General features: G+C 39.3%; 2 protein-coding genes across 2 annotated transcripts; one reads left to right on the top strand and one right to left on the bottom strand.

Annotated features, from left to right (window-relative positions):
* Positions 1 to 4,846: 4,846 nt before the first annotated feature.
* gnb4b (guanine nucleotide binding protein (G protein), beta polypeptide 4b) lies at positions 4,847 to 14,421 on the top strand. The gene is made up of 10 exons (XM_056734697.1): positions 4,847 to 5,021; positions 5,897 to 5,995; positions 7,100 to 7,138; positions 7,340 to 7,446; positions 8,989 to 9,052; positions 9,127 to 9,289; positions 9,403 to 9,469; positions 9,764 to 9,965; positions 10,310 to 10,526; positions 12,358 to 14,421. Exons 2-10 carry the CDS (start codon positions 5,939 to 5,941, stop codon positions 12,462 to 12,464), a joined length of 1,023 nt encoding a protein of 340 aa, XP_056590675.1. The 5' UTR covers positions 4,847 to 5,021; positions 5,897 to 5,938; the 3' UTR covers positions 12,465 to 14,421.
* Positions 14,422 to 16,406: 1,985 nt separating this feature from the next.
* On the bottom strand, positions 16,407 to 23,752 carry mfn1b (mitofusin 1b). Its single transcript, XM_056735614.1, has 19 exons — positions 23,551 to 23,752; positions 22,583 to 22,619; positions 22,386 to 22,502; positions 22,176 to 22,311; positions 21,935 to 22,097; positions 21,647 to 21,771; positions 21,421 to 21,529; positions 21,217 to 21,324; positions 20,982 to 21,135; positions 20,807 to 20,874; positions 19,031 to 19,152; positions 18,746 to 18,872; positions 18,488 to 18,592; positions 18,307 to 18,409; positions 17,947 to 18,173; positions 17,705 to 17,872; positions 17,425 to 17,621; positions 17,145 to 17,279; positions 16,407 to 17,018 (listed from the first exon to the last, which is right to left on the bottom strand). The coding sequence occupies exons 3-19, from the start codon at positions 22,498 to 22,500 to the stop codon at positions 16,949 to 16,951; spliced, it is 2,232 nt and encodes a 743-aa protein (XP_056591592.1). The 5' UTR covers positions 22,501 to 22,502; positions 22,583 to 22,619; positions 23,551 to 23,752; the 3' UTR covers positions 16,407 to 16,948.
* Between the last annotated feature and the right edge of the window lie 111 nt (positions 23,753 to 23,863).

Genomic DNA, 23,863 nt, shown 5'->3' with positions numbered 1-23,863 from the left:
CTTCACACATCTCTCACCAATGTCATATCATCTGAACATTTCATCAGATTATTAATATCACCAGTCATCTCATTTATAAACACAGAAAACACAATCTTTAGTTTCTCATCATCTGAACTGCTGCTCATCAGATCTTCACTTTACATTTTCAGTTAAGAAAAGAAGAAGACAGATAGATGTGATGATGATGATGATGATGATGATGTTACCTGGAGTCAGTTGTTGCTCAGATGTTGTTCAGATGATGATGATGTTTATTAATGAATGAAGACTTCAGATGAAGAGTCGTTCTGTCAGATGGGGGGCTGAAATAAAACACACAAGCACACAATAGAAATAGAGATGAATGAAGCGCTTATATTCAATCTACAAATCAGAGGGGTAGATGTGATGATGATGATGAGACCTGATAGATGTGATGATGATGATGATGAGACCTGACAGATGGGATGATGATGAGACCTGATAGATGTGATGATGATGATGATGATGATGAGACCTGATAGATGTGATGATGATGATGATGATGATGAGACCTGATATATGTGATGAAGATGATGATGATGAGACCTGATAGATGTGATGATGATGATGATGATGATGAGACCTGATATATGTGATGATGATGATGATGATGAGACCTGATATATGTGATGAAGATGATGATGATGAGACCTGATATATGTGATGATGATGATGATGATGAGACCTGATAGATGTGATGATGATGATGATGATGAGACCTGATAGATGTGATGATGATGATGATGATGATGAGACCTGATAGATGTGATGATGATGATGATGATGAGACCTGATAGATGTGATGAAGATGATGATGATGAGACCTGATAGATGTGATGATGATGATGATGAGACCTGATAGATGTGATGATGATGGTGATGAGACCTAATAGATGTGATGATGATGATGATGATGGGACCTCATAGATGTGAAGATGATGATGAGACCTGATAGATGTGATGAAGATGATGAGACCTGATAGATGTGATGATGATGGTGATGAGACCTGATAGATGTGATGATGATGATGATGATGATGAGACCTGATAGATGTGAAGATGATGATGAGACCTGATAGATGTGATGATGATGATGAGACCTGATAGATGTGATGATGGTGATGAGACCTGATAGAAGTGATGAAGATGATGATGATGAGACCCGATAGATGTGATGATGGTGATGAGACCTGATAGATGTGATGATGATGATGAGACCTGATAGATGTGATGATGATGATGAGACCTGATAGATGTGATGATGGTGATGAGACCTGATAGAAGTGATGAAGATGATGATGATGAGACCTGATAGATGTGATGATGGTGATGAGACCTGATAGATGTGATGATGGTGATGATACCTGATAGAAGTGATGAAGATGATGATGATGAGAACTGATAGATGTGATGATGAAGATGATGAGACCTGATAGATGTGATGATGATGATGAGAACTGATAGATGTGATGATGAAGATGATGATGGTGATGAGACCTGATAGATAGATAGATAGATAGATAGATAGATAGATAGATAGATAGATAGATAGATAGATAGATAGATAGATAGATAGATAGATAGATAGATAGATAGATAGATAGATAGATAGATAGATAGATAGATAGATAGATAGATAGATAGATGTGATGATGATGATGTACCTGATAGAAGTGATGATGATGTGAGCTGGAGTCAGATAGTTGCTCAGATGTTGTTCATCAGATGATGATGATGTTTATGGGCTGTTGGGTCTTTTATAGTCTGAGAGATTCTGTCACTTGATGTTAAACCTCAGAAGTGCATTAAACACACACACACACACACACACACACAGACACAGACACACACACACACAGACACACACACACAGACACACACACACACACACACACACACACATCATCACTGAGTGTTTTAACTATAAAGCATCTCCTCTATTAACAGTGTGAAACTCAAACAATGCTTTCTGAGGTTGTTCATTTCCTCTCATGTTTCTTCAGTGCTTCTTCATTATTGTTCTTATTATTTTCATCTATTAGCTTTAACCACAGGATCTGTTTGTCTAAGTGTTTTTCTGTTTCTACATAGAAATAAAGCCACACATGATGAAGAGCTTAGATGAGTCCACACGTCTCTGGATCATCATACAAAACTCTTTCCATCGTTTCTAATCGTAACTTTCAAATGAGCAGCAGGATATTTGACACATCTGTTTGAAATCATATTGAATCTATGAAACATACTGAGTGAAATGGAATATACAAAATGTGTATGATGTGTCTCGTTCAGATGATGGAAATGTTGGAGCACCGGCAGAGACCAGTAATCTGCAGAAGAGAGAAGAGTCTGATGTTCAGTACTCTACTGTTCATTTCAATAAAACTGATCATCGTCCATCATGTACGGATGATGTCCTGTACGCTACTATCAAAGTCTCAGAGTACAGTGATGTCATCGACTGAATAACAGCCGTATTACTCTTCATAAACACACGGTAATATATAATCTGCAATTTAATGAGTTGAACAGATTTAGTCATCAGACCTACTAGCAGTTTTTACTGGTGATAGTAATTGTAAAAAATGAATGTGTGTGTGTGATTGGTGGACATGCCCAGTGGGGACCTAAACCTGAATGCACACCAAAACAGAGAGTCTTGTCACTCTAGGCACTAAAATTGAGGTCCACACGTGCAGTAAAAGCTTCTCAATTGTACAGAACGATTTTTTCTAAAAATCTAAATGTACATTTTTTTCTACGATCTTTAGGTTTAGGGGATAAAATATATAGTTTGTACAGTATACAACTCATTACGCCTATGGACTGTCCACACGAAGTTAATAAAACATGTGTCTGTGTGTGTGTGTGTGTGTGTGTGTGTGTGTGTGTGTGTGTGTGTGTGTGTGTGTGTGTGTGTGTGTGCGTGCGTGTGTGCGAGAGTAGGTTAACAAAATGTTTACATTTTTGGGTCCCCATGAGGAAACATTTACATTTATGCATTTGGCAGACGCTTTTATCCAAAGACGAAGGTGTCCTAAATAACACAGTTTAGTAGAAGACTGATCGTTCAGGTTTAGTTTGGGTTGTTTCTCTGTTGAAATGCTCTGGTTGAATAAGTTTATGTGAATGATGGGCTACTACACTGTTTCTCCCTCATGAAGTCACCATTTGTGACAGTTACCATAACAACCACTTGCCTCCCCAAGAGATACATCCAAGCATAAATGTAGCTCTGAGTTTGCTTTAACACTGCATGGATTTGTATCTCCTTATGGCTTTTCTTTCATGAATTCAGTCCTGTGTCATTTTCTTTAAAAGTATTTTGCATGTTTTGTCTATGTTTGCTATAAATGTAAGCATAAATAAACAAATAAAAACACATTACGATACATCAACCATTAATTTCAATATTTAAACTACTATTTTCAAATCTTTTACCCTGAATCAACTGTTTGAGTATGGTTTGTATTAACAATATATTTTGATATAATCCAACAATATTTTAATATAATTATAAAATATATTATTGTATATTATTCCTTATTATTATTATTTTGCTGAAATTCAAAGATGGTTATGTGCTAGTGTTTGAGACAATACAGAAAGCCGGGTTTAAACGTGTTTTCACTCTTTATGAAACACATCTATTTATAGTTGCTGCTGTGTCTGTTTTTAGAACACAAGCTATTGATGTTCCTCTGCTTCCATGCAGGGGTCTGGACATCATCTTCTCTTCAGGCTCCAGTCATTGTGACTGTTGCTCACTGTTATGTCTTGTCAGGAATTTTTCTGTTGTTATAATGCATGATAAATACGGCTCTTTCAAGAAAGATGTCAATTGTGATTTTCAATTATGGCATTACTTCGTATCATGTAACAAATCAAATCAATTGAATGCAATATTTCCGTTTTTTTGTTGACTTAAACATAAAATAAATGATTAACTTCATGTGTGCAGTTACTATAACTTAAAATAAAAATATGTAGTAAATGTATATTCCAGCAAACTGGTTAAAGTGATGTTGATTTTCTTAACATCAATATCCGATGTGGTCCGAGAGGTTGTGGCTGAATTTCCTGAAAGAGCTCATGTGATCTTTTAACATCTTTCAACTGCACATCATTGATTCTTCACCCGCTGTTTACTCTCATTGATGTCATTAAATATTCAACATGGCCAGATGTGACTCTATCTGTGTTGACTTCAAACCTCAGGATATTAAAACATTTACACATCATTTATACACTTCAGTTTCATCGAAGTATATCATAAATATGTTTTGTATTGCTCTTCACGTGACATACAAAGCTGTTATTCAATGTGAGTTGTGTTTGATTCTTTTTGTTTATCCATCTATGCTTCACATTGTGCATTTAAAGTACATTTCGATTAATTAGCCCCGTTTAAGTCACACAGCAAAGCCGATGAGATAAATATTCGATCATCTGAGAGACGCAACTGTAACTTTTCATAATAAAGTTGCAGAATAACGCTTATAAATGTAACCTTTCAATCAACGTGAGAGTTTTCTGCGCGTGCGCGTGCGCGAGCGGATATGTTTCCTGTTTCTCCTGCAGGCGCTTTGTTGAGCAGCTGACGGAGCGCACCATTCATCTGCGGGGGGACGCCACCCGACAAACAACCTCACTTTAACTACGTTTATACTCCAAAAATGACCATTCACATGTATAATGTGGTTTAATTTAGTTTTGTTTGTCATATAAGTAGACTTGTGCTTTATAATGATGTTGTTAGGCTTTGACGGACAGGTGTGGTGAGGTTCACCCCTCCGCAGCGTCTGTTGCCATGTTCCCGGTTTCTTTATGGGTGTGGTGACGAATATATCGCTGGCGTAAACTGACTAAAGCTCGAGCGAAGAGGTGTGTTGAGCTCCTCAGATGTTTTAAAATTACGTTTACGTCCATTTATTTGCGCCGTTGTCAACATGCGAGGCGTGTAAAAGCGGTTGAACTGTGAATCGGCTGTGAATCAGGTGAGGAATGTTGTGAGTCTCTTTTCCTTTCCGTTTCCTGCTCGTGAAATGTGACGTTTGATGCACGAACAACGTTAGAGACTGATGCGGGGTTTTGCTGTGCTTTGGAGGATAATGATGGATGAAATATTGTCTGGCAGTTTATTCATGAAAACACAATCTGATGATAAACGTGAAGCAGCAACAGGAGGCCTGAGAGAGAGAGCGACAGAGAGAGAGCGACATAGAGAGAGAGAGCGAGAGAGAGTGAGAGAGAGAGAGAGAGTGTCCATCAGAACTGAGGCATGCAGGTGTTTTCCTGATATTATCCATCTGAAATAGTTCAAATTAAGTTGTTGACTGCAGGTGAATTGATGTATGAAGAACAGTTGTTTTCTCCATCATGACATTTATCACATTACTATTTAAAGTAAACGGTAACAAGTAGTAGATCCATTAGCTAAAATGAACTAACAATGAAGAATACTAATACAGCATGTCAGGTCATGTTAATAATATCAGCATTTATTAATACATTATTACTGTTAACTGAGTTAATGCACCATGAATTAACATGAACAACTGGATCGATATGAACAAACAATAACAAGGATTAATAAATGCTGAAAAACGAAATTGTTCATTGTTAGTTAAGACATTTAATAATGTCATAAACAGGTGCATTAAAGCATCTTCACAAAACTCTTCCCAACTTTTATAAATCAACATTTAAATGAAGCATTTTATGATTCTTATATGGTTCTCTGGTTCATTTTCCAAGTAATGTGTGAAGTGAATCCATAGGTCAGATTTTAGACGGGACATGACACATCGCTGTAGGACATGGTGTGTTTTAAGATGTGAAGTCTTCAGTCAAATGCATGCATGTGTTGCAGGTGCAGCACACTGTCGTCTCAGGTGCAGGTCAAACAGGAAGTATGAGTGAGTTGGAACAGTTACGACAAGAGGCCGAACAGCTTCGTCATCAGATCCGGGTGAGTGGAACTGCTGTTTGTGTTTGGAGCAACTCGCTGCAAAGCACAATGGGTTTCCTTCACTAAGCGTGCGTACGCACAGATCTGTGCGTGAAACCTGCGTACGAATGCTTTCACAAACAAATCATGATATACAAAAACTCATATAATTTAGAATAAGAAAAGCTGCGTTAGACTATAGCTCGAGCTGCAAGGTTTCTCTGCAGAACACCGCCTTTACAACCGGCTAACCAGTACTCTGTAAGGCCCGATTCACATTTTGCATATTTTCCGGAAATTATTTATTTTCAGGCGCGTCGGCGGCACATTGTGATAAAAACATCACAACTTTTCAGAAAGCCGCACGTGCACTGCAGGTCATGTGACAAGAACCAACCAGCCAATAAAGCATGCGGCACGGCCACACGGAAGCAAGGAGAGCAGGAGAAGGAGCATGCGCAGACGTCACTTTCACTTGTGTTCAGGAGAGAGCGCATATGTTGGTGATGTTCAGGTGTTTGTTTGTTCACTGCATTTGGGTGATGAATGTTATATAAACGGTGGATATAACACTGGATTTGGAGATGGTTTGAGACTATATGGAGCCGTCCCAGCGCTAAAAGATGCCGGACATGAACCGCATGCGGTGAGTGAAACTGATGTCTGTGTTTTGTTGACAATGTGCTTTGGTTCAGTCTACCCCTCCCCCCCCACACGCGCTGTATGATTTCGGAAGTAATCGAACCGCTGTATCTATCTTTTATAAATGTGATCAAACTAAATACTCTTCAAAGATACGACATATGCAATACTACTCAAGATTAATATGAGATTGGCAGAAACCCTGTATGTTACGCCCGCTTTAAGTGACGACAGGTGGTGATATAATGGAGATGCACTGGGTGTGTTTTATGCACATGAATAAACTCGTGCTGGCAGCCGGTCATTCACAAACATTAGGCCGAGGTTAAGAACAAATTTAAAATACGAAATATCTTCGCAATTATTAGTGAATGAGACCCACTGTTTGTGTGACAGCATTATGAGAAGACCTATTTTTTATTGTTGCACATACTTGTTTTGATTTGTATAAAACTGTTTTTGTGTTCATGTGGCTCGTTTCAGGATGCTAGAAAAGCCTGCAGTGACTCCACACTGTCACAGGTACAACAAATCATTTATGTTCTAAACGTAATAAAAACCTAAAGTCATTCATCAGCGGTCTTTGACCCCTCAGAATGACAATGACACACACACACATTAGTCTACTATGTCATGGCAAAAAAAAATCTGTAAGCTTTTTAGTTTCATGTGAACCATCTTTAATAACACTGTGTTATCTTGGATCTTGGGCCATAATGAAAGATGACAGCAGGTTTGGACTCGGTGGGACGGATACAGATGAGAACAAGACGCACACTCCGAGGTCACCTTGCCAAAATCTACGCCATGCACTGGGGCACTGACTCCAGGTGTGTGTTCTGAGGCTCTCCCTAACCATCACCATTTCTTCAATCGGGTTATGAAGTGGTGACGTGAGGAATACCGTTTCTGGGTCCAAGCATCTATTCATTTCAAGCAAGTCTACAGCTTAAACAGCTGTGTCCTCGCATCGCATATTTAAGCGGAGCATTTATTTACTTTCAGTATACACTACTACCTAGGCTTAGGGGATCTCTGTCATCAATATTTGAATAAATTATGAAAAATGAAACACTGACTGGCCATGTGGGATTTCGTTACGAAGATGAAGGTTAGGATGGCAGTTTTACAGCTCGCCATGAGCGTATATTAGCATTTTTTGTTGTTTGTCTATAGCATCTTATTGAGCGTGTGGACCCGAAAACTTATGTGATATCTTCAGTGCATTTTCATAACTTGCCTACGTTTGAACTATGGTGAGCATTTAAATGAACTGATGTAAATAAATAAAGCAATCTGAGGAAAATGAGGTTAAAGATATACAATTTTAATGGGAGATAGTTACCCTGAAATATATCGTTAGCTTGTAATAAAATGACTTGTTCCGTGAAATAGATTTTTTGCCATTCCGTCCACTTGGTGCGAGACGTCCGCCTAAACAACCAAATACACGTATGAACTCTTAACGAAAACCGTCTGATTAATATTTCATGAAATAATGTGCATCAAAGATGCCGGAATACCAGTATGCCTCCTGCTGCTTTCCCACCGTGTTCCCAAAATCCCATCTGGGACCCGTTTTAATTTATTATTGCAATTGTTTGTGCACATCATAAAGGTCAGTATGCATACAGTCTCAGCATCCATTTGACGCAAGAATGAGATTTCTCAAAACACCAAGATCTAGTCTGGATGACAAACGTTAGGATGGTTCCATCACTTGTCACAGAGTTGTTTGTGTTGCCTGCACCGCCGAATCTGTTCAAGAACAGTTCGTAGTGAGTAATAGGGATGATTTTTCTTCTGTTTTTAGCAAAGAACACTGTAAACCACAAACATTATCCCGCTTATTACACGGCTATTTGCCACATGAGAAAAAAACTGGACATAAATGTGAATTTAAAATATTTTTACTGAATGCAGACCCTCCGTGAGGAAAAGCTGTTTAGTTTCAGTTTTATACTAAGAAACGACGTTCAAATGTCACAAACATGCAAATTGGTCTAATCATTTGTAAATATAATGTCATATATGTTATTAAAAGACATATTTATAATTCATGTTTGTGTAATATTAAACTCTCAAATGATTTTTGTGTTACGGGGTGTTATTAGTTTGGAGCGCTTGTTATTTGAAAATATCAACCCTTGGAATGTCGCGAATGGCCAATCAGAATCAAGCATTCAAATGATTCACATTTATATATTGGCTGTTTTTACGCTATAGTCAATAAGCTGATGTTTTTAAATTGTAACAAAGCAGATAATAGATATCGGCATTTTACATGTCAGATGGTCTCTTGCCGTCAAAGTTGATTATTTTCCAGAATATAATCAAGTCTCAACACACAAGACTATTGATTGTTTTTTCAGGTTACTTGTGAGTGCCTCTCAGGATGGAAAACTGATCATATGGGACAGTTATACGACCAACAAGGTAATGAGACGTTCTTAAGTTGTCTTTAGCGTTATCCTCAGTAAGACAGGCAGTGATGTTGTGTGTTTACACAGATGCATGCCATCCCCCTGCGCTCCTCCTGGGTCATGACCTGTGCCTACGCTCCGTCGGGAAACTACGTAGCTTGCGGCGGCCTGGACAACATCTGCTCCACCTACAGTCTTAAAACCCGCGAGGGAAACGTTAAGGTCAACAGAGAATTGGCTGGACACACGGGTACAGGACACTTTTGTCATCATAAACAGACTTTAATCTTCCTCTATGTCGATACTTTCTGTGTTTGTTTGAATAGCTGTTGATTTGTACTGCTTCTGAACACTACTGTGTAGGTTATTTGTCCTGCTGTCGTTTTCTTGATGACGGTCAGATCCTCACCAGCTCTGGTGACACCACATGGTGAGAAATTCATTTATTGTCAAGTTTATTTATCGTTGGGTTTAGGTTCACACGGTCCTTAAGGAGATACAGCATGTTTACATGAAATGTGTTCTGTTCAAAAATATCAAATTAGTCGTCCTTTACTGTTATGCCATGGTGACCTAAATATTCACATATATAAAAACTTAAAGGCTACTTTCGACAGTCCAATGCTGAAACATGAACAACTTGCCCTGCATTACTTAAAAAAAATTGTCCCTCTTAAATCTCTTTTAATATTATCTCTGTACTCATGTGCCTCTTCTGCTGCAGTGCATTGTGGGACATCGAGACGGGCCAGCAGACCACCAGTTTTACAGGACACACGGGAGACGTCATGAGCTTGACCGTCAGTCCAGACTCGAAGGCGTTCGTGTCGGGAGCCTGCGACGCTTTGGCCAAATTATGGGACATCAGAGATGGCATGTGCAGGCAGTCATTCACCGGCCACGTCTCTGACATCAATGCCGTCTGCGTCAGTACTTCTATTCTTGACTGTTGCTAATAGTTACATATCCTCACGTTTGCTCTCGGTTTGAGTTTGGTCTACACAGAAGTTAAGGAATAGATCACTAAACCATGTGATGTACGGTATGCGTTGTAATAATGTTTTTCAGCCTGAACTGTATTGTAATATAATTAAAAACTAACATAACATGATGGAACTTCAAAGGTATTACAGTCAGTTATCATCAAACAATTGTGATATGCACGTTGCCGTTTTTTTTTCATTGTGTCGATACATTGGGTTCCCATGATTTTAACGTTCATACAAAATGTACAGTTGTTATAGACGCGTTTTGATGTGTGCTCTTGCAGTTCTTTCCAAATGGGAATGCCTTCACCACGGGCTCAGACGACGCCACTTGTAGGCTGTTTGATCTGCGTGCGGATCAGGAGTTGATGCTGTACTCGCATGACAACATCATCTGTGGAATCACCTCCGTGGCCTTCTCCAAGAGCGGACGTCTCCTATTGGCCGGATACGACGATTTCAACTGCAATGTCTGGGACACTTTAAAAGGCGAGCGTGCAGGTGAGAAACATCTTTCTGTTTTTCAATGCCCTTTCATTATTATTTTAATTATATTATCTGTTCTACAGTTCTTCTCAACTTTATTTATATAGTGCTTTTTACAATTTTCATTGTTACAAAGAAGCTGTACATGAGACATATTGAATATAAGCAAAATTATTTAAGTTATATACCTGTAAAAACAAGTAAAAGGTGAAAACAGGAAACACTCCACACACACAATATGCACACGTACTAACACATAAACATAAACATAGACATGAACACACGGACACATAGACACACGGACGTGCATTCACAGTAAAAGCAAACATTAAAGATAAAGGAGAGAGAAACACAGGTCAAATATTAAACAGACGGAAAATTCCTATTTGCAATATTAATTATGTAAAACTTTATAATTCTAACTCTAAAGCAGCCCCCTGTTACTGCAATCCATTTTTTGTAAATAATTTCTGATTTATAATGGTAAGCAAGATGTTGTGTATGATTTTGCAGATGTCATTTTACTCACGTAAAGATAAGAACATAAAGTAACCTGTCATTTTATAGTAAGATGATATGGTGATAAACATTACAGTTTCGCGTTAAAGGGGTCATACAGTGCGAACACGTGTTGTTCTGTGTCTTTGGTGTGTTATAAGTTGCTCATGCATGTATTAGACACATAAAATTGCAGAAATGAAAGTGTGGGAACAAAAGATGTATTCTATGTCAAAGCAAATCGTGTAACCAAACCCCCACAAATCTACATCAGTTGGTGGTCTGATGTGACTTAGACCGCCCAAATCTATACGCAAGTAAGGTGGTGTACCTGTCAGTACAATTGAAGAGGAACCTGATGTTCCAAATATGGTCAGAGGCGTCACATTTCCCTCACACGCTTGCAGTATTCCACCAATAACTACACACTGGTTAACTAGCCAATCAGAGCACACCTCGCTTTCAGAGCCATGAGCTTTGTGAAAAATCGGCGCGTTTCAGAGAGGCGGAGCAAAGAGGAGACACAAACATGTACAGTGTGTGGAAATACAAGGTTTTTAAACCTTAAATAATGTTCACACATTACATCTAAAACTTGTTTTATTAAAGTATTAATTAAAGTAGCTTTTAATCTTTGCTTCCAACAGACTATTTAGAAAACATTGTAGATGCTCTTTGATTCTTAAGTCACTTATAAAACAGCATCTGCTCAATGAGAAAGTGTTCCTGTAATAGCTTGTCATTAACTTGCCTTAAACGATAAACTTGCTTTTTGTTGTCTTGTTTAGTTTAATCTAATGCACAAACGGTCCAGTTCAAGTTTAAGGTTTTCAGAAATATGTGTTTTGAGATTATTAGAGTAGAGAAAGGGTTAGTGTATTTTTTTTGTTTATTTTTTATTTTTTTCATTTGTTTGTCAAGTATTCACAGAAGAGATGGTTTTAAGTAGTGTTTTAAATGTTGTGAGAGATGTGGTCGAACGGACAGAGATAGGAAGAATGTTCCACCAGGAAGGAGTTGTGAATGAGAAAGAGCGGGAGAGCGATTTACTGCCCTTATGAGAAGGCAATACAAGCCGCCGCTGGTTTGCTGAACGCAGGGATCTTGATGGGGTGTAGGAGTGCAGGAGAGTGTGGAAGTAAGCCGGTGCAGATCCAGTGATAGTCCTGTAGGCAAGCATTAGTGACTTGAATCTGATACGGGCTGCAACCGGTAGCCAGTGAAGAGAGATGAAAAGGGGAGTCACGTGAGCCCTTTTGGGCTGTTGGAATATACTATAGATTTACATTTGTATTATCTTTCCGTGATCACTTCCTCTCTCTCTCTCTCTCTCTCTCTTTCTTTGCAGGCGTTCTGACCGGTCATGATAACAGGGTGAGCTGTTTAGGAGTGAATGATGATGGGATGGCTGCGGCCACAGGTTCATGGGACAGTTTCCTTCGAATCTGGAACTGATCTGTGAAAGCACTCTTAAAATCTTCAGGTTCTGTTTCCCGTCTTTCCACAGCAGTTTATTCCAGATATTACACATGATTTTCAGTATGTAGTGCAATCCCGTGCAAAAGCCAATCATCATATTGTGTAATATGTAAATATACATGTATATGAATATAGATATGGTATATATGTACAGTATTATACGTATGTACCAGATAGTATATACACATAGTGTTCATGTATATATTTTTATAGCTGATCATTGGCCCATGAATTTTTGTGATCTTTAATATTTTGTTTATTTTTATTTGTTTTATGTAAATAGAAAACGGCCTTACATAAGGGGGCATCAGAAGTCTGTATTACAAAAATCGAAATAGGTTATCCATGTGTTACAGAACCCAGGTGTAAGACTTGATTTTTATGCTCATAATTTACACTGCATTGGTGCTCAAAGGTGTTTGGAAAGAACAGATTTTTTTCCATTTCCTTGAGATATTTAAAACATCATGATCATTTAACCCTTACACATTGTGCTCTTGAATGATGAACGTATGATGAAAGTGAACACAAACACAAACTTTCTGCACCTCAATTTTCGCCTTAAACAACAGAGAACAAACTATTTCTATTACATACATTTTGTGCTGGTAACACACGTGTTTTAAATCAATTGAGAACACTCTTTGTATTATTCTTTTTTGTGTGTAGAAATGGCCACAAACACGCCTCTTCTGAACGTGTTACAATGTAATGAGGCTGGAATATATTCAGTGCCGTACATAAAATAAAGAAATTATATTTTGCATGAAGGGAATGGATAAAGTGTTGCTGTGACTGATTCTGGTTTATTCTTGACAATTGAATAAAAAACTGGCAATGCAAAAAAGATTTCGAGAAACTAAAGCCTATTTTCAGGACCATTAAGCACAATATAATTTCTGATTTTCTTTGTTAGAAATAAGCCTCGGCATACAAATGGTTCCCAAAACCTGTCATGTTTGACCCTTGAATAAACAAAGTAATTTTTAAACACAGTTTCAGCACATAAATGTGTGCAGGTTGGTTTAAATGAAGAACACTACCTGCTCAGGATGACTGAGATCTGGCCTGTGTGTAATGTGAAGTCATGAACACATGTCTGTGTTTGTCTTGTGCACTACAGATTGAGGATGTTTTGACATTTCTGCCTCCACTAATGTTTGTCAGTAAACCACCTCGACATTCTGAAATGCCTGTTTTACAAAATATACACCTGCCGTTTTTTTAAATCTCTTTAATCCTTTGTTAATCTGTGAATTGCGTTTATGGATTTTTTTCTCATAAATTTGTTCATTTTTTATAGGTATTAATAGTGTATTTCTTTTACCCTAAAAAGTATCAGCACACTTTTTCATTAGTGAAGTTTTTACAACGTAAGGCACAATGTAATGAAATAATTTTGAGTTAAACGTCTCAAGAGTTTTGAAATGGTTAGAAATTGTTAAAAGAGAAGTTTTTAGCAACAGTGTCTGAATTTGGACTACTGGTATTGGTTTTTATTTCTTGGAAGATTTATCTGATGCTGTCGAAGTTTCCTGCCAGTGATTCTTGTTTTTTTAGTAGAGTTTTGAGTAGTTGGTTCTCATTCAGTTGAAATAAACATTTTCTCTTTATCTCTGGTCAACATCAAAATGTTTTAGAACTTTAACAATATCAATTTAAAGTCTTTCATTTCAATGTAACCGGTCAAACCACTCAAAACATTTGTTCCCAACACAAGTATTGATCAGTATATATTTGAGCTCATTTATGCATGATTTTTTAAAACCAACAGTTTGGTGCCTTGTGTATTTTCACAGTGCCCTGCTTTGAAGTTATCAATTCAACAACATTTTGTTTCTGGACTTTTTGGTATTTGTAAAGTAACATGGTTATGTTTTCATAAAGTATGCTGATGTATAACCAATGAAATAAAGATTCAGCCAAATGTAAAGACTGATGTCTCCTTTTAACTTTGTGCAGTCATGGTCATTTCTTATGTAAATGCATGACGGTGTCACTGTCACACAAAAGTGAGGTTCGACACATACCAATATATCTGTAAACCTTAAACCAACTGTATGTAAAGGGGCAATGGCATCGCTCAGGCGCAGGACTTTAATTTTTCCTTTGGAGTGTTAACAAGCGGATTCACTGAAACTCATTGTGAACAAAATGTGTGTCTGGTGAGTCTACAGATCCAGTGCACCAGTTACACCTCATGAAGAAGTTTATAGTGAAACAGCAAAACAAATTCATATGCCTTCATGTGAAGATTGATGCAACTATTTTTTTTAAATTGCATGAGAATGTTCACACTTATGTATGTTGTATGTCTATATATTACGGTGGCCGCTAGGTGTCACTGCGCTGCAACAGAAGAAAACACATGCAAACACAAAAAACACAAGCAAATTCAGAAAACATCTTCATCAGTTTGGCGACACATGCCCTGCATATACTCGCAACACAAACAAACACAGAAACGCGCTGCAAACTGCACAGACGACAACGGAAGTGTTTCCGGGGGACCGCAAAAACTGATGCACCTGATTGGGACGCGCTTCACTTTGACTGTTCAAATTCGTTAGTGGAGTTGTCAGCCACATTGAAGGTAGTTGCTTTATAACTTTAATTTAACTTTCTTAACGTACGTCCGTAGGATATTATTAGCCTGTCGATTTAAACAGTTTAACAAAAACGATGAGACGTAGTAACTGTTCGACTTACTTAAACAAGTGTCACTATAAAAAAGTTTAAAGGTTTAAAAAATGATTAAAACTTATTCTAATCGACATAGTCAGTGTGGCTGACAACTCCACTAACGAATTTGAACAGTCAAAACGAAGCGCAGACCCAATCCGGTGCATCAGTTTTTGGGGTCCCCCGGAAACACTTCCGTTGTCGTCCGTGCAGTTTGGAGCGCGTTTCTGTGTTTGTTTGTGTTGCGAGTTTTTGCAGGGCATGTGTCGCCAAACTAATGGAGATGATTTCTGAATTTGCTTGTGTTTTTTGTGTTTGCATGTGTTTTCTTCTGTTGCAGCGCAGTGACACCTAGCGGCCACCGTAATATATACTATCAAAACACAATGCGTGGATCACAACAGTGGAGATAAATTTGGGTAAATCTATGAAAACTTTAAATAGTTATAAATAGCCATAGGTATTCAGTCTTTCTTTATGCAGTAAATTCGTCCCACTTTGAACTACAGAATAAAGAGAATGTTCTTCTCTTAATTTTTTTTTTTTAATTATATTTATTCTATTTTTATCTGTATTTGTGCAGATTGTTTATATTTCTTTGGCAATGTAAACTTGGTTTTATCATGACAATAAAGCTTCTTTGAATCTTGTAAAAATTCGGACACTCGGTGCACTGCACTGGAAACGCCGCGGGCGCCATCTTCTGCAGAACCGCGGGAATTCATTCAGCACTTTATTTATGATGCATCCTGGGATTGAATGAGTCCACTAAATAATGTCTACTACGAATTTGGACACCGCTGAAAATGTATGTCCCCTCAGATAGTGCACTATATTAGGATATATTAGAATATAGAGGCTATTTCGGACACAGCCTGTTTTTTTATTCGGGCGCGCGCGACTCTTAATGATTATGATAGCCCTATTAGGTTCAAATCTTTGATCTAACTTTAACGTTTTTACGACCAATAAGACAAAAAATTACCCAGATAGAGATACTTGGCAATAATACACCTTTGGGAAATGATTAATGGTTTTATTTACCATAAGAATTATGTTAATCATTGTCATTTGTCCCCGGTCCCTATTTTACCATTAAAATTAATAATGATTAAGTCGTTCACAAATCTTGTTTCTTCCCCAAAACATATTTTTACCATATATTATGGCAATATTCAACCAAATTTAACTCGCATCAACGGTATTGAAACTTTGACAAGAACACAAACTGTAGTATAAATGTTTACTAATGAAGTTTTTATTGTTCGTTCGAGGGAAATGTGTTTACTGCATATCACTGTTACGTGCTACAACAGAGCTTAGATTTACTGAATCATAAAAATACAGAAATAGGCTTTGTGATCAAAAGGCAAATCTACAAAATCCGTAACATGAACGTCATCTCTTTCTGAAGAGAACATATCTGTGCAAAACGCTCTTAAATGAAAGTAGTTTTATATAATGGAAGTATTTCTTCATCATCATTATTCTGAAGCTGAACAACTAATCTATTTTTTGTCCAGCAGAAAAAAAGCTTCAATCTGGCAGTTTCACACGTCATACATGTTTGTAAAAAGTCCCACTGCAACTTCATACAGAAAACACGTTTATGCCTAAACCAACATCTTCAGTCCAACAACGCAAGTTTTACATTTCACTACGAGTAACAACATGCGGTTGGTTGCTTTTTGCCTCAAGACATCTGTTGAGAAGAGATCTCTCTGAACCTCAGGTGTTTTGACAGTATTTATAAGTGACATCATCCTCTGGACGTCAAATCAGAGCTGAGGCAGCAGATACTGTGACCTGAAGTCCTCCAGCTGTTTCTCCAGACTTGTGGCTTTATGCCTGTAAAATAAAGACATCACATATTACAAAACTTATTATCACTAATAGGCACGCGCAACAACAACAGATAAAATCTATTTAGCCCGGAAAAGAAACTCCTACAAATACCTGTGAGATCAGACTGACCTGAGCACTTTGGAGCGGTTCTGTACAGTTTCCATGTGTTGGATCTTGCTAGTGAGGCGCTGAATATCGTTCTCCAGGTCCTTCTGAGTGATGTCAACCTGCTGACAGAGTCTGGCGAATGTGCTGCCAATCTCTCTGTATCAGACACACACAAAAACACGATGACAACTACATAATTTTAGCGTCCTCATCCAGCGTGACCGTTTTGAATGTCACACGAATCGAGGCGCACATCCACGCTCAAACAACAACACACCAGGCGAGCGGTCAGTGGACTTACTGCTGAACCTGATGACTGCAGTTTGAGCTGGTGAAACTGATGATCATTTTCAGCTTGTCGGTGGCATAATCCACAAACTGTCTCTTCAAAGCTCGCTCTTTAGCTTTGGTGGTCCAGGTGAGTCTTTCAAACAGGTACAGCATTCCATAGAGACTCGTGGAGAGAGCGATCGCGCGCCAGCCCACCGTCCGCCACACCTGTTTATAGATATACATTGTGATGACATAGTGCGTCAGACGGCGTGTCACAGCAAAAGAAACTCTTGAGACTGTCTTCTCACCACTCCTCCAACTATGATGATGCTCATGGACGCGCGAGAGGTGACAGACGCCAGGTTGGTCACCATAGACATCATGAGCTCTTCCTGTGTCACCGCCGCTTGATTCTGTGCTCTGGATGTCTGAGACTGGACCACCGCTGGGGCTGAAGGAGTGCTCGCTCCAGTCAGCTGAAGAACAAAACACTCATTATTTACTGTATATAAAGTGCGGTCGACGCCGGGTGGAAATCTCGTGCATGTACCTGTAAGTTCTGATCCACCAGCATCAAGGCACGTTTGGCGTTCACGGGCCCGAGGAAACGATGCACCAGAGTGGTCCAGCCCAAGGAGAACTGAAACTCGATGTTCTCCTGGAAGTCAGAGCAGAGCGTGGCGCAGTTCAGATCATAGCTGAGCTCAAACTTTCTGCTGGGGACCAGCGTGTGGATGTGAGTCTGAATACCAGAGGGCAGCAGAGACTTCAGACACTCTGAAACAAAGACGGGAAAGAAGATTTCAAACTGTCAAATCACCCGACACGCTCGCCCATGATCAGACTTTTTGCTATCTGTTAATAGCAGGGCGACACGCTGCAGTCGGTGTGTTGAATGTGGTGCGCATACCGATCATGTCTTTCTGAGAGGACTGAACAGACGCGTTGACTGCATCCGAACAGCGGAAGGCCAGATTCTTGCCCATGCCCTGCTCAATGTGAGCGAGAAGATCCTTCACGAAGAGAAAGATCAGTCAGGTCTCGGTCTGATGTTACAACAACGTCACTAGACTTTTGACTTCTCCACTCACAGATTTGTACATCTTGAGCATATGAGGTGACGGGTGGAAATCTGAACGATACTCATCTATGAGGACAGAGAGACGGCAGATCTCCTCCTCCATCGCCTGTGACACCTGAGACACACACGGAAGATGTTAATATGCACACACACACAGCGGTCTGAAGATGACACGTCTGTACCTTCAGATAATTGGTCAAGGCATAATTTATACTTGTTGTACCTGCAGACGTTTTGTGTCTAAGAGAGTGAATTTTGTCGGCTTTACCTTGTTCTCCACCTCCTGTGTAATGAGTTTGATTTGCTTCTTGACGTCCTGGATGAGCAGGTTGAGTTGATTGCGGACGAAATCCAGTCGGTCGATCAGATACTCTCTCTCCTCCAGAGACGCCACCCTGAGATCCGAGATAACACACGTGACGACAGGGAAAAGCATCTGGACACGTCCACATTGCACTTAATTCTATATGTGATGACATTTGTCACTCCAGAATGATCGGCTCATGACGTGATGAAGAGTTCCGCATCAGAGTAAAAAGAGACGTGTACGCACCTCTTCTCAGCGGAGGCGATGTTGATTTCATCCATGATGTCTTTGACAGTATTTGTGATATCCGTGGCTGTTTTCGTGTGCTGTTCAAACTTTGTTTTCACTGCTGAATGCGAGATACACTCCTGCGAGGCCACACACACACACACACATACGCTACTGTGACCGGAGCCGTTACGACTGACCGCAGTTCTGTTTCACACATCCACCGTCTGCAGCGCATGAACACTGGAGCTTGTGACGTGCAGCCTGCGGCAAATACGCATGCGTACTAGTTCACATGCGGCCCCTGCGCTCTACAGACGTGTGTGACGCAGACCTGACAGTTCAAGATTCAGACATGCTGCAGCTGGAAAATAAAAATACTGAAATAAAGAGTAAAAACTGCAGCGTTTCTGAATCTCCTCAAAACCAGCTCACAGTAACATGAGAAATAAAACACAATGACATCCACACAAATGGGGAGGAATTTAAAACAAGCCGTGAAAAAATACCTTCCACAACTTAAATGACACAATGTCAAATAAACACAAAGGAACAGAAATGGTGTGGTCTGACTCATCCATACTAAAGAAACAGAAAGACGAGGGTAAAACTGAACTGTAACGTGTCCTCGCCTCAGCAAATCTAGACTTCAGCAATGAAGACACAGATTGAAGAATAAAAGCGTTCAGAGGGGCCGCTGAATAAACTTTAGGAGAAACAAACACGGCTGTACATAAACTCCATCATATCAATACACAAGACGTCTCAAGACCACCCCTCACCTCGCTCCTGAGGGTAAATGCAGGAATTCAACTCATAGAGCTCAATGTTATACTTATCAAGACCTTTTTTATCACTCTTTTCATACATTTGAAGGCCTCACCGCCACTTCAAGTCTTAACCGGTTACACTGGCGACACTTTAATTTACGTTAACTAGATGATTCTAAGACAGCGCAACTAAACAGTCTCAGACCCAGTTTCACAGACGAGGCTAAAGGCTAGTCCCAGACTTAAATGAATGTTTGAACAGTCTAAACTGAAAGTAACTTGCCCTTACATATTGTAAATTGTGTATGTGCAATTGTTTTGTCTAAAGATGCACATAGGCAATGTTTATGTTTAAAGCATTTTTATTAAAGTGACTCAAATATCCTAATGAAACTAAGTCATAGTCCTGGATTTAGCTAAACCCTGTCTGTGAAACTGGTCCTTAGTTTGTGATAACTCCTTATTATTGCGACATAATTCAGAAGGGTGGGAACGAAGAGAATTCATTGAGTGACTAAACCCAAGGCAAGGTTTATTAGAATGAGAAATGAAGCTATGCTAATCGCCTTCCGACAAACAAAGCAGTTCGCCTCACGCTTATTCCCAGAGACGGCCCTCAGCCTTGATCCCAACTCTTAATCCTCCAATCATTTGCATGAAAACTTGAATTTCCCCATTAGTCAACCGTGTTGTTAAGCAACTGGGTGTAAATGGACCGCCCACTATGTGCATACGCAATGATTGAATTCAGGCTAACTTTAGCATATGACCTCTTCGGACAAATACTCTTGAAAATACTTTTAAAGACCCTGCTGAAGAACTTTGAAGCCCACCGCTTACTGTAAACACAGTCAGTCATCCACATCTCTTCCTGTTTACTGTACGATACTGACAGACTTCACGAAACATGACTGAGCTCTCTGTCTAGATATCAACTTTAAACAGGGTAAGACATGTGAATTACAGGAAGATATTCTAAAAAAGCCAACAGCATCTCTCAGTCTCATCCGCGTCTCTGACTTGCCTCAAACCTTCTTTCAAAGTTCTGGAACTCCTTCAAGCGCTCTTCAAATCCTTCGGCAAGAGCTCCGCCTGCAAACACAAACACGACTTGAGCTAAAAACACCTGCAGCACGTCTTGATTATCGCACACGCGCACTAGATCTGGGGTGCTGGCAGAAGGCACGACCCGCTCTTACCCGCCTCTGGCATTCCCTGCGCCCGCTGCATGCGTGAGTTCAGCACTTCCTTCGCGGACACAAAGAAAATGCGATTGGGCGCCTGATGACGGTCCACAACCTTCAGTTCCTCCACCAGAAAGTTCACGCAGCGGTCCGTGTGCTGCTTCCGCACCTGAGACACCATAAACAGCGTGAGATGAACAACACGTCACTTCAACATGCATGAACCATGAGGAGCGGCAGACACACTCACGTCCTCCATGTACTCGGGTTCCGCAGCGGACGCGTCCCAGCGATTGTTCAGGATGAAGATGTTGGGCTTGGACAGGCGCTCGTTCACCTTGTGAAAGAAATGCTTCTCCTTTAAGAAGAACAGAGAGGTTGAAGAGGTCATTGGAGATAGTTTGATGCAGATGCAAACACACGCATGCTGGCTGTGTACATACAAACAACTCACCGTGTTCATCAGAGTGGATTCAGAATTTGCCACCAGCACGAACACATCAGCGTCCAGACAGAATTTATCAATCCAGGTGTCCAGCTGTGTGGTGACGTCCGTTCCAGGACTGAGAGAAAAAGCAGAGCAATTCAATTCAGAACACAAATTCAAACCATCTTCTCTTATAACAAGAATCCAGATTAAGCAGCAGCAGCATCACATGTCATAGCTCATGGATTTGTACCTGTCCATCAGAACCAGGTCATCTCGGAGCAGGGCACACTTGGTCTTTGGCCAGAAAACTTTCACCAGACAGCCGGCGTCCAAACTCTCATCCATGTGCAGTGCGTGAGCCAGCTGATTTACTGTCTGCAGAGAAAAAAACACAACGTTTTCAAACTGCTTTAGATGCTTTTGTTAGAACTTTGTATTCACCACGACTGTATAGTGTGTAGATTTGGAATGCTTGCATAAACATTTGGAGTGGATTTAGTCCTGTGTGTCAAACACCCAACTGTAACGTCATCTATACCTTGATGCTCTTCTCCTCCTCAGAGCTGTCCGTCTTCAGATAAGCCTTGTCACCATCCGTCCCCTCCACACTTAGAAAGCAGTTGGTGGTGTGTCCGATGCCGCTGGGCAGCACGCGGTCATGCAGCATGGCATTGACGACGGTGCTCTTACCATTGCTTGTTCTATTTAAAGATCGACACGAGGACGTTTATCCTGACACTTAACGCCACTCAACCGCTGATGAATCACTCCAAACTCACCTGCCGAAGAAGGCCACCTTCATATGTCTGCGGGCTAACACCTCTTTGATTGTGGACAGTTTGCTCGTGAACGCCTCGATTTCATCCAGCTGCCTCCTGTTCGCAATATTCTCCAGCGATTCATTAGAGCTCGTCTCTGTCCATGCAGACACATGAATGAGTCCAATGCAAATACACGTTTTCTTTGTATGTCATTCTGTGATTTCATACCTTTTACAAACTCGAAGCCCTCCTGCACGTAAACCAAAAGGTGCTCGAAAACTTCGCCGATCTTCTTTTTGGCCAGCACAAAGCGCTTTAACGGAGAACGATCCGTCTGCTCCATTTCTTTTCCGTTTCACAAATATAATATTATATAGTTTATACCATTATATAGTTTATAGTATCAAATGTTAACATTTACTTACTTTCACACTAAAGGGTGTCACATCAGAGCTGCCAAACCTGTGAGGAGAAAATATGTAGTTTATGAATGTTATCTCATAGTACTATTATTTGTTTTGCTTAAAGTTAACTAAAACTATTAAAGCATTTCTGGAATGGTATACTTTTCAAAGTCAAATATTACTTGAAAAGGTTTAACAAAATTTAAGGAAATTTGATGGTTGCATTTGCTAAAAGCTGAAATGAAACCGAAATCGTTAACTAGAGAAAAATACAAATAAACTATAACTGAAATGAAAAGTTGAAATGTATAAAGTAATTTATAAAATTAAATCATGGATCCAAATAAAATGAGAACAGCACATAAGACAATTGCAAAACAATATTCTACAAAATTAACATAAAACTAAAAATATAAAAAGTTAATTTAAAATATGAACTACAACAAATAAATAAATAACTTCAGGTGAAAACAGTGTAGAATACAGTAATTATTCAGTGCAATGATAAAGATTCTCTTACAGTAACAAAAAGTGAAAGTAACTTAAACATTTATGTAATATACACGCGCAAAACTTTGTATCCGCTAATAAATCACCTGACAATGTTTTAACAACAACACTGAACACTCAAGTGTCAAATAAATGTTTTACACACGTGAAATGCGTGTTTAATATCACTAAACTCAACATTTTAAGAATGTGTGTATAAAGTGTTTTTTCTAAAATTATAACATACAATGTAAAGTGTTTGTATAGTGTAATCTGTGGAGTTTGAAGACAAATTCGCTCTGTGTGAGTTTATTACGTTTATTTTTTTCGGTCAGATATCTGTAAAGGTGACACGAGCTGCTAGCTGTAGCAACACACACACACATCAGACACTTATCTAAGCATAAATATCGTGTTTAAACTTTCACTTTCACACTTTTATACAAGAAACCATCGGATGACCGTATTATAAACGCGTTTAAACATAAATCACATCTCACCAGACTACTGAGGTGTTAAATCCCCTTCTGTCATGATAAACACACTGCAGTCTGTCAGACCGGCTGTCACACCGACACTGAACAAGAACTTCAAAATAAAAGCCCCTGTGGAGTCACAGCCGCATTTCAAAACAAAAGTTTGAGGCCTGCTTCTGAACTTGAATAAGAACATATCATATATCAGGATACATACTATGTGAAATAAATCAGGTGAAAATCAATCAATAAAAATGTGAAATCAAATTGTGAATTCATTGTTTTCTTAATTTTAATTCAATATACATATAATTTTAGTTTGATGTTTAAACGCAAA

The sequence above is a fragment of the Triplophysa dalaica genome, chromosome 21 (assembly GCF_015846415.1).
Source record: "Triplophysa dalaica isolate WHDGS20190420 chromosome 21, ASM1584641v1, whole genome shotgun sequence".
Taxonomy (NCBI): Eukaryota; Metazoa; Chordata; class Actinopteri; order Cypriniformes; family Nemacheilidae; genus Triplophysa; species Triplophysa dalaica.
Note: the sequence above shows the minus strand (reverse complement) of the source record. Positions and strands in the feature narration are given on the sequence as shown.